This window comes from Conger conger, chromosome 4 (genome assembly GCF_963514075.1).
Source record: "Conger conger chromosome 4, fConCon1.1, whole genome shotgun sequence".
NCBI classification, from domain to species: domain Eukaryota; kingdom Metazoa; phylum Chordata; class Actinopteri; order Anguilliformes; family Congridae; genus Conger; species Conger conger.
Window position 1 is genome coordinate 58,836,289 of NC_083763.1, and position 13,291 is coordinate 58,849,579.

Consider the following 13,291-nt stretch of genomic DNA (forward strand, 5'->3'; position numbering starts at 1 on the left):
TGACATAACCCCACACCCAGGGGTACTGGCACACACGAGTAAGGCTTTGTAGTGGTATGGGCATGGAACACTTGTTTCAGCTTTGCACAGATGTCATTCTGACCTCAATTCTCCCTATTAATTTAATGTTGTCCCCAGATTCAAGTCCCTGGCTAAAATTCAAACCCTATCTTTAAAAAAAAAAAGGAAAAAAAAAAAACTGGCCTCAACAGTATTAATAAGGGGACAGAAATGTGAAAGCATCCTTTACATTCCCATCAAATTATGCAACCACAGGGAAATGGAACCAAAAAACCAGCCATTAGCTTGGACCATTAGTCATTTGGAAGACACTTAACCTCAAACCCACTCTGTAAAGTTAATTCCCAAAAGGATTTTTTTTTTTTTTTTAAACCCATGGTATGACTGAATAGATTCATCCATATATGATGCCCACAGCTGCTTTTTAATGTCGGGTGGTGCCCTAACAGTCGCATTCTATCACTGCAGCACCGTGGTGTTCCACCAGAGACGGCCATAAACAGAACATCCAGTTATAAACCAGCTCCACATGTGTTGAGGAATGCTGCAGGAAACCAGCAGCAATAAAAAATGGGCCTGATTTATATTAATGATAAAATGGCTCATCTGTAAAGCATAGAAAACCCTGTTGTGAATTGACGACGGATCTTGAACAATGCATGAGGAAACAGTCCGTACAAATACGTTTGGTAAAACTACGTATACAGGTATTGTATCATTCAAATTCTGCAGCATTTGTTAGGATATGGACTATTTTAGTTTGAAATGGGTTTGTTTTCCAATATCAGTTCATTTTTCCAATTCAACCCAGATGATGTTGGCCTGACAGTTCTCAGTGTCATTTTTAAATCTTTAATTGATCTCTGACTCTGAAATTACTTTGTCACCTGACATGAATGATTCCAATAAATGAGGATAATTTGTCAAGTCAGCAGCAAGAAGATTCGTAAGCCTAACTAACTGCCAAGCTCTGCTGTGTTTTTTTCTGATGTAAAATAACACATGCCAATTCGGTCTCATACATCCTAACCAATACGATCATTTCCCGTTCCATTGGAACACCTTGTTCCCACCGTCTTGTGGGGGTCAGGAGGTGTATGTGGAGCTATCCAGCGTCTTCAGGCCCTGCAAAGCGGAGGGTTCCACCGCAAACAGCCCAAGCATGTCCAGCTCCAGCGGGTGTAGATGCCCCGTCACAATCAGGGAGTGCAGAGGTCCGCCCAGGTCACATGATGCCAGCTGGCGCAGTGACCCTGCCCTGACTGCCTGGTCCTCTGCCCCCACCCTGGCCAGCCCCACGCAGACCGTGTCCTCTGTGAAGGCTGCGGGACAGTAAGGAAAATGGCTGAACATCTCCACAGTGACATAAAGGTATGGTTTCTGGTTTATGCTTTATGTTTTTCTGTCCTGGAACTGGACACTGTGTATTCTGGTTTTATGTCCAATACCTTACTGAATCAGGTTTGACTAAATACTGATTTGAATTAAATGAACATGCAGGGGGCTATTAGATGTCAAATATGTCATTAAACTAGTCATTTGATATCAAAATGAATTTTAAGAGGAAATAACTGACCATTGGCAAAGCACAAACCCATAATACCTGACTCACAGTAACATACGGCTACTCAAGCTCAACAAGGGAGGCTAATACTAGCCTAGTAGCACTCAGCCATATGTAGACAGAGGCTGCTTACTCACCCAGGTCCTCCTTCCTCTCTCTGCGGTTCTTTACGATCTCCAGGAGCTGTTCGGCTGCCTGACTCACGCTCATGTACCTGGGGGGCTCGTAGATCTTGCGGCCTCTGAGGAGAGTAGGAGGGAGAGGTGTGGGATTGAGGATGTGTTCTCATTAGAAGCTATAACACTTAAACTTAGCATTAGCTGAAGATATGCTGCTCACGCTACAGGTTTAGCTCCCCCATGTCTCATCATTTTCATCCTCCATCAATCTCTTTATCTAGGTCACTGGCTCCAATCTGAGGCTGAACCCAGTCCTGGTGACCAAGGCAAACATGTAGCTGTTTGGCGAACAGCTAAATTTGCACCTAAGGCTAAATTTTGTCTAGGATGTCTGGAATACAGAAGTGCTAAAATGCAAATATTATAACTATTATTATCTATCAGGATGGAACTGAAACCATGTATTCAGTTTGATATCTACCATCTATGTTTCATGAACTCTCTCTCTCTCTCTACCCTTGTCCTCTGAGCTGTGCTGAGCTGACCAGGGTCTCCATGTGTCCTTCTTTAACCAGCGGATACCCCGCACCCCCATGCCTCAGCATAGTGAGGTGCACATAATAAACACACTTTTACTCTTCCCATGACCTCTCTAGGTCTTCCTACATGGTGGAACAGCTCAGATCATTAATCACCATTCCACAGCTATAAAAACAGCAGAAGAAACTCATCTCCAGCTCTTCATCAAGTTCCCTGTCCATTAAACAGCACTGCTGGTCTTTGCTAAGGAGTTATTTCCGCACAAGGAGTATCCTGGAAAACCTGTGGCTGGATTTCTTTCTCTCTCACCGAAACATGATAATGTCACAAAAATTTAATTTTAACCATAATCACACGGCATCCGCTTATGCTACTTCCTTAAAATAATATGACTTCTACAGAAAATCTGGGCGAAATTATGTCCCTTTTCACTCTATAATAAAAATATGCTTTGGTTTAAACCCCCCTTTCTGGTATACATGACTTAAAACTACACTCTTTTTATGAACTGAGTTATAAACTGACCAGGTGTGCTATAGCTGAGAGAATGACTATTCCACCATGAGAAACTAGTTTATGGTCCTGTGTACATGGGCAAACCGCATCCATTACCATCCTTTCCCAAAATGAGCATAACTGCTGAAGGCTATAAGGCTATGTTGTAGGACAAAGGGAGTGTTTGCATGTAGTTACAAACTTTCTCTTAAAAACATGCAGAAGGCTTTCAGAAATTCCCTGGATCATTCCCAAAGTCTGCAGTGATAACAGCTCTTTAGTCCAAGCCAAACAAATCTGCCTGACATCTCTTCGCTCACTGACGTGGATCCGCTCCAGCCATGTATATAAATGTATGCTAAGTGAGCGTCTGCAATAAACCTCAAAGTGCTCACATTTCTGTGACTGACAAGATATAAATCAGGAACCCGATTCCCGGCAGAGGGAGAAAGCGAGAGGGGCTTACCTCAGTAAATTCTCCATGGACTGCTCTTTGACCTTAATATCTGGAAAACAGAAACTGTTTTAGAGTGGTGCGCTAAATGCTTTGGTTTGAAACTTTTCTTTGGCTTTTTCTTGACAACTTCCCCCTCAGGCTGTCCAGGACTACAGTTCTTTAAACACCCACTGAACTTTTTAAACAGGAGGAAAGCAGCTTTGAGTGTATTCACCCTAGTACTAGCACTCAATATCCAACTTTTGGGCAAGACAAAAATATTTCTTTTCATAAATTTTACTAATTGCAATTACTGCACACCTTCATGGCACCATTTCTGAAACACTGAACGCTACAGGAACCACAGTGATAACCACCACGCAACCATTATCTAAAAATCATTATTTTTTTATAGCATTTCTCCCTTCTCTGTCATGCAGATGAATAGTCCTCACATTGCCAGCTGAAAGGGTGATTTATATACCAATCACCAGGGTGCGCTCAGTGTCTGAGGAGTGTGTGTGAGTGTGAGTATGTGTGTGTGTGTGTGTGTGTGTGTGTGTACACGTGCGGGTGTGTGTGTGTCTGTGTGCTTTTGTTGTCTCTGACACTCATTGTCTCTGCTGCACGCCTTGCCTTCCAGGGGAGGGAGGTGATCCTGTGGCCGAGTAATGAGATCAATAATGTGGGGCTCGCGCACACGCCCCTCCCCAGCTGGGAGCGCACCTGGGGACACGCTAGGTCTCACCCCCCCTCTCGCCCCCCCCTGGGCCCACAGAGGCAATAAGGAGGGGACATGCTGGGTCTGACCCCCCCCCCCCACCCCCACCCCACCCCCCCCTGGGCCCACAGAGGCATTAAGGAGGGGAGTTCACCCCTCAGCCTGTCCTCATTACCCTAAACTACAGGGCCGCTTTCGCTGGGCAGCCCCGCCCGTGGCCCCGCTCTCGCGCTGGGGGAAAAGAACCTCAAACCCGGGCAGATAAAAGTAAATTATGAGCATCGAGCCATCTGTCTCTGCTGTACGTAATAAGGGCCTCTTCTCCAGCACAGGAATAACACTCGCAGCAGCTCCTTTGTGGCTGTGAATGAGGTCCCTCTAATGCGCAGCTGCACGACAGCGCGCTGGGACAGGCTCGCACCGCAGCGCTAACCTGGGCCTGGTCCCCCGGGCTCCGTGCGCCTGAGCGTCTGATTGATGGAGCAGGCCCCTGCTCACAGTCACGGTTACACACGCCCCGCCCGCCAATCTGTCATTTTACAGGCCCGCGTGTGTCCCACCTGGAGCAGTGAGGTCACGCCGCGGCCGGGCGGAGCGGGAGAACGAGGGCCGAGGGAGCAGGCAGAGCGGACAGACATCCGAGACATCATCACCTCACAAATCTATGGCCCGCTACGTGGCATTAGGACAAAGTGCTAGGGCAGCAGGTGACCATAATATGGTAATGTAAACTCGCCGTGTTGCGAACACCAAGTTAGCTCACCATGTTCCGAACAGTGCAACTTTCATGATGAATAACTAAAAAATTACTTCCAGCTTTGGTTTTTGTGTGTGTAAAGTATAATTCCTTCTGTTTTCATAAAAACTTGGTACAAGTCACATACGCAATCCATTTCAGCATGAAGTTACAGTTAAGATAGAGCTCCACTGTGACATTGTGTTGGGGAAGCTGTTGCTAAGGAGACTACGAACCGGGCAGGCTTATACGGCAGTGTTCCGACCATCGTGAGTTAACATAATCTTCCGAACACGGGGACGTTGTACAGTTATTTGTAATTTTCTCTATAATTATTGGTCCAATTCACATCAATCAAAGTGTTTTAGTGTCTGGGATAGTCAGCGTCAGGGGACGTTAACTTCTGGTGGAAGCAGCCGGAACAGGTGAGTTTTAGTGTGAATATATATTCAAAGTTTCACAAGACAAGGAAGAGTTCATTTGTGAGCGGAAGAAATTCCACTTACCCAGCAGACAGAGTGTGTGCAGCCCATTCGCACGGTTTTTATGAATTTTGTCATAAAAGCTTTCCGGCCTCCAGGTGTCTGTCCAGAACACAATGGAAATGGTTTCTCCAAAGTTATAGAGCTGGAAAAAATCCAAATAGTAATTTGTTAATTGATGAATTCCTTGAAGAAAAACAATCCAACAAACTATTTTGTAATAATGTTGTATTATCCTTATATTCTTCGTCCACACATAGCCGGCTCTCTCAGAAACCCATTTTGCACATCAACTCAAAACCTGGGAAATGACACCAGTGCCAGGAAGTTGGCCTTTGAACCTGGTCGGTCACAGCTTATGTGAACTCACATAAATCCCGACACAATCAGATGAGGGCAGACTGAACTCCAGGGTGTTACGGTCTCTGAAGAGGGCAGTGAGAACAAACTGAGCTCCAGGGCCTTAGGGTCTCTGTGAAAAGAGCAGGCCTTGAGGAGGTAGCGTTTCCTAGTCTGTGTTGTGATAACCCTTTCCTCCAGAGGTGGCAGAGATATGTGGGGTTGAATGCGGAGGCCCAGGGCACAGTTAGCTCATGGCTAAAGCCCATTGTCTAACTGTAACAGAGTGACTTATCTGGACCAGGCTGCTGTGCTCTCCTGATACAGTGAGTGCAGGTCATTAACTCATTACATAGCACTCAAAGGATTCTGTGCTTGGAAACACATTCCTGGCAAAAGGCTGATTTCCAAACTATACCTAGACGTACAGTATTCCTTTCTCATGTCAACCTTCAAGAATTATACAGAGTTATACAGATACATGTCCAAGAGCACATAAAGGAGTTTCCTGAGGTGCAACTGTGGAAACTGTGCAAATATGTTCCTTGTTTGCTTTTGATGAGCACTACTTTTGTGTCTGCACAAGGGTGGCTGTGTGAATGTATGTGTGAGTGAGTATGTGTGTGTGTGTGTGTGTGTTTGTGTGTGTGTGTGTGTGTGTATGTGTAAGCAGTACTCTATCATCTTATAGACTGCCAGCACAAAGCGCCCCAGACGAGGCGTTTCCTGTTATTCCCTGCGAGTGACGTCACACCGCACTGCAGTGGCATTCTGGTCAGCCTGCCAAAAAACATGTGCCTCAATCACACGGAGCAGCATAGGGCACATGACACGCCTGGGTCTCTTCCAAGAGCCCTCCATCACAGTGCTGCCAGCCTGCTGTATCGCTCATGATACTGGATGAAGCAAGAGCCCTCCATCACAGCGCTGCCAGCCTGCTGTATCGCTCATGATACTGGATGAAGCAAGAGCCCTCCATCACAGCGCTGCCAGCCTGCTTTATCGCTCATGATACTGGGTGAAGCAAGAGCCCTCCATCAGGGTGCTGCCAGCCTGCTATCGCTCATGATACTGCATAAAGTCATGGATGTTCTGATCTATCCAATGGCAGGAAAGATGGAAAGCTCAAAAGATAATTGATGACACGGACCGACACACAGGCACACACTCTCTCTCTCACACATACACACACACATATGGTTTCTTTCCTGTCTGAATAAGACAGTCATATAGACAGACAGGACAATGCTTACTCAGGCTCACACAAACTTGACCTGGGCCAGTCCCTTGCGTATGGCGGGTCCTTAATTGGAGTAGTACAGCCTGGCTCCTTGGTGCCCCCTCGCTCACAGCCCTTTGTGCGAGAGAGGGGACCGGCCAATTGCGGCCAATTAACACGTTTGAGGAGCGGCGATAATGACGGACGTGGTGAGCCCAGCTCCACAATAACGCGCCGTATAAACAGCCAGCTGCGCTCTGCCAGGAGCCTGCCACCGAGGCCCTGACGCTGGGGTGTGCAGCACCAGCTGGGCTGGGCCTCAGCGCTGACAATGCCACCATGACAGCTCAATTCACAGGCGCTTTATTAATGGACAGGACCGCGCACCGAGAGCTTTAGCGCCGCTATGCTAATTTTTCACTTCACACTTTTCACTGGAATATAGATGCACAATGGCCACTGTCATCTCAGACTGATAATGAACAGCAGTGACAACAGAGCTTGGACACACACACACTGACGAGGTGACAGATCCATTTAGAGCTTCAACCGGCAAAACATTCAAGAAACAAACAATAACTGATTGCATTTACTTAGTGCCTTTCGTCTCATCTCTGAACCCCAAAGCACTTTAGCAAGGTCTTCAGGTAATTTATTTTTTATCTATTATTTCCTATACTGTAAATGCCCACGGACATTCATTTCCTTAGTGAGCAAGGACATCGATTTTTTTTATTTGAAAGGTAGCATCTACTGCAACATAGTGTCCTGGTCCAGTGTCATTGCACTGCATCACTGTTTTTTCTAATAGGTCTCAAGGAAAGACCACCCCCTATAAGCCTATAAACAGCATTTCTGCCATTCAAGTACTAACCAAGCCCAGCTGGCCATCAGACAGGGTAGTATGGTTACTGGCTCACAGAAACAGTAAAAGATAAAGATGGAAACGGATCCCTACCTGAAGCCCACAGCATCCAACTGCATTCATGATGGAGGCATTGTGGATGACCCTGTACTGTATCCCAGCATTCACTGCTCTCAAAACCAGGTCACTGTGGGTGGTGGCTCTTAAATATACACAAGACAATAAATCCTATTAGTGAATGAACACTGACACAATGTATACAATAGACCGTAGCAGACCTTTTAAATATAACAAGAAATGCTTTTATTATTCCTTAAGTTGGCCAACTCGTTTGTTTGAAAAAGTGTATGAGGTGGAAGTACATTTCACATGGTCAGTAAAATTCCTGCTTGCATGGCTATTGGTTTACAGACGTACAATGCAGTCTGAAATGGAAAGAAAACTAGGTTTTGGCCCCAAATTGTCATCCTTGGCCTCACAATATGTCATTATAGTTTATTAAAACCAAGCAGCGTCCCGAGCCCAGCGTGACCATGACAGAAGGGAAGGCCTGGGCAAGCTGCTCATTCATGTGGGCTTTGGTGGTTTTGGACGGAAAAATCGCTGAGCCCAGCGCTCGGCTGCTCTTCCTCCTGAGCTCAGTTCGAGTGGTTCTAGCAGATGGGGTGCGGTGCAATCGCAAACTCTTTCCAGAGGCTTTTCCGAGTGTTTACGCGGCGCAGAAGTCCGAGCGAGCCGAAATCCACGTCTGACTGTGATTGATCGCAGTTGGACCCGAGGAAAAGGGCTGTGAAAGCACTTTGTCGAGTCGCGTGGTGTTCTTTTCTGCGATTACCAACCCAGGAATTCTTGTCGTTTTAAATTGTACTGATAAGGCCCTTTAGCAACACTGTTCGCCTTTTGCTGAACACTGTAAAAGCTCCCACCATCACATGGCAGGACAATCTCCTTCCTGCTTGAATCCATGACACCTCTGTCTCTGTTGTTCTTTTAAACACATGAGGTTTCGCATTTTAATACTACCCATAATTGTATTGTTTGTGTCAGCTGAATGATGCTAATGGGTTAAGATAACTGAAGATTAAAATACTTTGTATTAATTTAGGAGGGCTTTGACTCCTGTTAAGTGTACATAAACTCACTTTGCAAAACAGTACCCGAAGTTATCCATAGCATAGAAAAAGTTATATAGTGTACTGTAATATTTTTCAAATATTAAAACGAGTTCAGAAATGGGCTAGATAATTTATAGTTCACCACTGATATTTTTGGTATTAAATAGCAGGCAAGATGACAATTCAAGAATAATTAATGTGTGGTGAATAGTGCATTCCATTTTTGTCAAAACCTGTAGTTGAATTTATGGATTTAAACCTTTGGTAAAGAACTAAAATTACTAGTCATACAGTATGATACATACTTGAAATCTGTAAGGGCTTTCCATGTAAATATATACCCAGGTTTTACAAAAGCAAACCCTTTTTACATCCTAGGGATATTAAAATGTCAAGTTATATGAACTGTTTTAACACACTAATAAAACGTAGTACTATACAAAACATAAAATTGCATATGGTACTGCAGAGTATGGATAAAAAAGCAGAATGAAACCAGTTGAAATAAATTAAACATGTAAGGAGGATTTAAGAGCATGTTGAAAGTGAATAAATTAAAGCTGGGGTAGGCCATTTTTTTGGGAAATATTTGGTAAAATTATCTGGGCCTTAGCAATGATCTTTTTTAAAAGTAACAAAGAATAATCCAAAAGGGTTCCCAAACTTTTGCACATGGCCCTTTTCCTTTCTTATCATTTATAAACAGTAAAAATGAAAAAACAAAAACACAATCTTGCTTAAAAAATTGCAATGTTTAACTGTTTACCAAGATATTAATTGTAAAAGGCTTTTTGACCAGGGGTGCCCAAAATTTTGCATACGACAGTATGGGTTCATTTTGTTCCAGTTTTTTGACAATGCACTGAACTTCGAAATGAGCTGAAAGGGGTCGTTCCATCTGAAAAATAGTTATGTGCAGTGCTGTGACAGCACTTATCGCTTTTGGCCAGAAGCCTTTTTAAACAATATTTCACGCCTTTTTGGCTATGCTTCCTGAACTTGTGAGCTTCCTGACAAAATCCCAATTTCCGCAGCCTGCAGATACTCCCCATTCGAGCAGTCACCTGTGGATCACGGGTATGTAAAACTGAACCACCGTGCAAGCAGCCCATCCTCGGTCAAACGCTCTTCAAGTAGAGACAAACATCTGATGGTGGAGAATCTGCAGAATGCTCCTTACCCAAACGGGTCGCCCACCACCAGGAACCCCACATCGCCGACATCAGCCCCCTTCAGGATCTCCTCCGCTTCCTGTTCCACCATGTCTCGATCTGCCAGGATCAGCTCACGGCCATAGAACTCCTCCTATTGAGGTCAAATAGCATTAGGTCAATAAACATGTGAAGGTGAACAATTCTAAAGAACAAAAAGGTAATTATTTAAGTCGTCAGGGAAAATAAGGAAGGTGGGAAGCAATAGGGCCATTCCATGCCAACTGCAGGAGGTTTTTTCTTTTTCTGTGTGTTGGTAGATAATTGTGAGATATAGAACTCCTGAAAATTTGAGCTTCAAACTAGATTAAATGTAAACATAATAGATTTAACCAGGTATAAAAGTGGAATAGTCCACAGTGGCTATACTGCTAATTGCAATCAGATTCTTTCATTTTAGATTATAAAAAGGTGATAAAGATGTATAAAGTTAGGATAGTTCGAAGTGCATAAACAAAACGCACCAAAGCTAAATCTTTCTAGAAAAGTTGCTTAATGATGTAACTTCAACAAATCCAAAGAAGGGGGTTGGGTGAACATTAAACCTGTACATCACCATATCAGACTCTCTACAAATAAGAACTATGTGGACATTGATTTCCATGCCGGTGTCAGTGATCTATGTGAACAAGGACATTAACCAACAAAATTAAGCACATATTGGTGGATCAAATAACTTCAGTCTGTGCTGGTGTTCCAGTTTCTTTTTCCTTGTCTTCCTGGTGGGCCAGACCCAGACATACCCAGATGTTCACAGTACATGCTATACAGTAACTGCTGGAAAGAGTGATCCCTGTACCATAACTCATTAGGATACAGCCACAACTTTAACGTAATAATTTGACATACGTATTTTACCTTACAAATAAACACATAAATTTATTTTCCCCTAGCACAGCAGGGTTTTAAACGCATGCTTTAATTGATTAAAGGGGCAGTTCACCCAAAGACTAAATGAAGGTATGTTTCCACTCACCTAGAGTACTATATATCCTTCCAAATAGTTTCCCTGGGATTTGACTAGTTCTGCAGCACACCCTGATACAACGGAGCTCGAGTTACACGTGTTTCTGTGGCGCTCAACGCACCGAAGCATTCTAAAAACCTCAACCGCACAGTCTGTGCCCAAATATAATGCTAAGGTTACTCGCAAACATCCACAGAGCTTAATTTGTGCACGTCAACCGTATATATCCGAGCAAAGCCCCGTGCAGATGGTGGTGGTAATGTGACGTCTGTTGTACTGTAGTTTCAACAACTCACGGCTGAGATATCAACGGGTGGAATTTATGTCGTAGAACAAAAACCAAATGGAAAAAATCAATGGGAACCCCTGGCTCAAAAAAGCTACAAACTGTGACACACTATGACCTGCTCTGGTTGAGACTAGCCAAGCAGATATAGCTTACAGTTGGCGTACTTCAGTAGAAGATGTAGTTCTCCATGAAACCATGCTCAAATTAAGCTCTGTGGATGTTTGTGAGTAACCTTGGCAGTACATTCAGAGGAAATGTTGCTGTTGAGATTTATGAATGTATACTTCCTGTGTATTGAGCGCCACAAAAATATGGATCCCTTGAGATCCACTACATCAGAGTTAACCTCAGCTAGAAATATCTAGAAAACTCGCCAAATCAAGTGCAACAATCTGGATGGATAGACAGTACTATGAGTAGGGGGGAACATACATTAATTCAGTCTGTCCCTTTAATTATTAAGTGCAGACCAGAGTAATATGAAAAACAGGCAGCTGCTGCTGGCTCTCCAGGCCCAGGGTTGCAGCCCTGCTAATTGTGGATGGGAATGAACTAAACTGCATCACATAATGACGAAATTGCAACAATCTTCATCTTATGTATATTGCACAAATTCTGAATAAATCAATATACTAAAACCAGTACTCAGAACATAACGACAATAATAATAACAACAACAATAATAATAATACGTCTACAAAATAATAATATAATAATATAATAATATAAACGAATACCAGCACTTACTTCTATTTGCATATTTGGATTAAAATATCAAAATCACCCTTAATTCTCAGTCACTAAGATTTAGAATGTTGCGTAGCCTGTACTTTACAAATAAGTTTAATTTTCATCGAACTCCCATTGCCATAAAAGGCACAATAACTGCAATTAATACACAAATATTACGCGCGTCTGTCAAGGCTGAGCGTTTAACGTTACCTGTAGCGACCATATTGACATTATACCCTGAATAAATGTTAGATATTTTCAGTGGTTTAGCTGTAATAGATGTAGTTGTAGGTTAGTCAGTAGCTACGACACCGAATGTTTGTAAGACAAACAGTGTTTTAAAATAATAAAGGACACAACTTTCCAGAAATTCTGGTTCAGCCAAATATTAGGTTAGAGAAAACCAACCTACCAAAGCCTCTTTTCCAACAGTCAGTATGGATGTGTATGCTTCCAGGTAGACACGACTGCATTGTTTAATTATTTCGAGTCCCTTTACAGTGATGTCTTTGGTATCTCCTAAACCAAGACCAATGAAGTAGAGCATTTTATCGTCAATTTGCAAAATTAGCCTGTTACCAAACACTTCAACATAAAACTGTCAGAAAGTATGACATTCAGGCGCGCTTTGTGTGACACTTAAAAAAACGCTAATAATAATACTGTAGACTACATTATAGATTCCTTTAAAAAAATAATATTCCTCTCCTCACTGAAACCTTCCACCGGTACATGCAGCTCTGAAATACATGCTTGTTTCTCTCGAAATACGTCTTGCCGCAAAGCAAAGAATTTTACGTCACAGTCGTATTCGAGAGAAGTTCAGAAGGTAGAAGAGAGGAGGCACCCGCAACAAGTCGAAACTTTGACCAAAATATATGCTGCAAATATATTCAGCGTTTATTTATTAATGTATTTATTTAGGCTATATGTCATTCTCGAATTCTGTGTCCAGACACTTTCTTTCAAAGCGGTCGCTACGATGAAGAATTATACACATGGGCGAATTACGCCCTTCTGCAGAACTGAAAAAGAAAAGAAAAGAATCATATCAGCGCTATTTTTTTATTTTATTTTTTAGAAGTGAAAAACACACATGAAAGTGTCACATATTTCTGTGGATATATGCATTTCAAATATAGGCCTAATATGATTTTATGTGATAAATCAATCAATGTCAATATATAAATTCATTGTAACCAGGGGCAGGAACACTATGCTCACACAGATGAGAATCTCCAAAACTACAATGGCATAGATATAAATACATAGGACTGTAATAAAATATTTAATCACGTCTATTTAAAATGGCTATTCTTCAGTCTTGTAGGTCACTTTTTCAGTTTCTCTCTTCTTTGGTCTCTTCATTCTGTTCAAACTGAACAGTGAAATTCCTTGTGCAGTCATTTGTAATGAGTAAATGTTTTATTTCTACTTACA

At 42.8% G+C, this 13,291-nt stretch overlaps 1 protein-coding gene across 1 annotated transcript; it reads right to left on the minus strand.

Annotated features, from left to right (window-relative positions):
- Positions 1 to 424: 424 nt before the first annotated feature.
- Positions 425 to 12,621, minus strand: dph5 (diphthamide biosynthesis 5). Its single transcript, XM_061239596.1, has 7 exons — positions 12,264 to 12,621; positions 9,833 to 9,957; positions 7,631 to 7,739; positions 5,139 to 5,259; positions 3,206 to 3,245; positions 1,723 to 1,826; positions 425 to 1,343 (listed from the first exon to the last, which is right to left on the minus strand). Exons 1-7 carry the CDS (start codon positions 12,396 to 12,398, stop codon positions 1,108 to 1,110), a joined length of 870 nt encoding a protein of 289 aa, XP_061095580.1. The 5' UTR covers positions 12,399 to 12,621; the 3' UTR covers positions 425 to 1,107.
- Between the last annotated feature and the right edge of the window lie 670 nt (positions 12,622 to 13,291).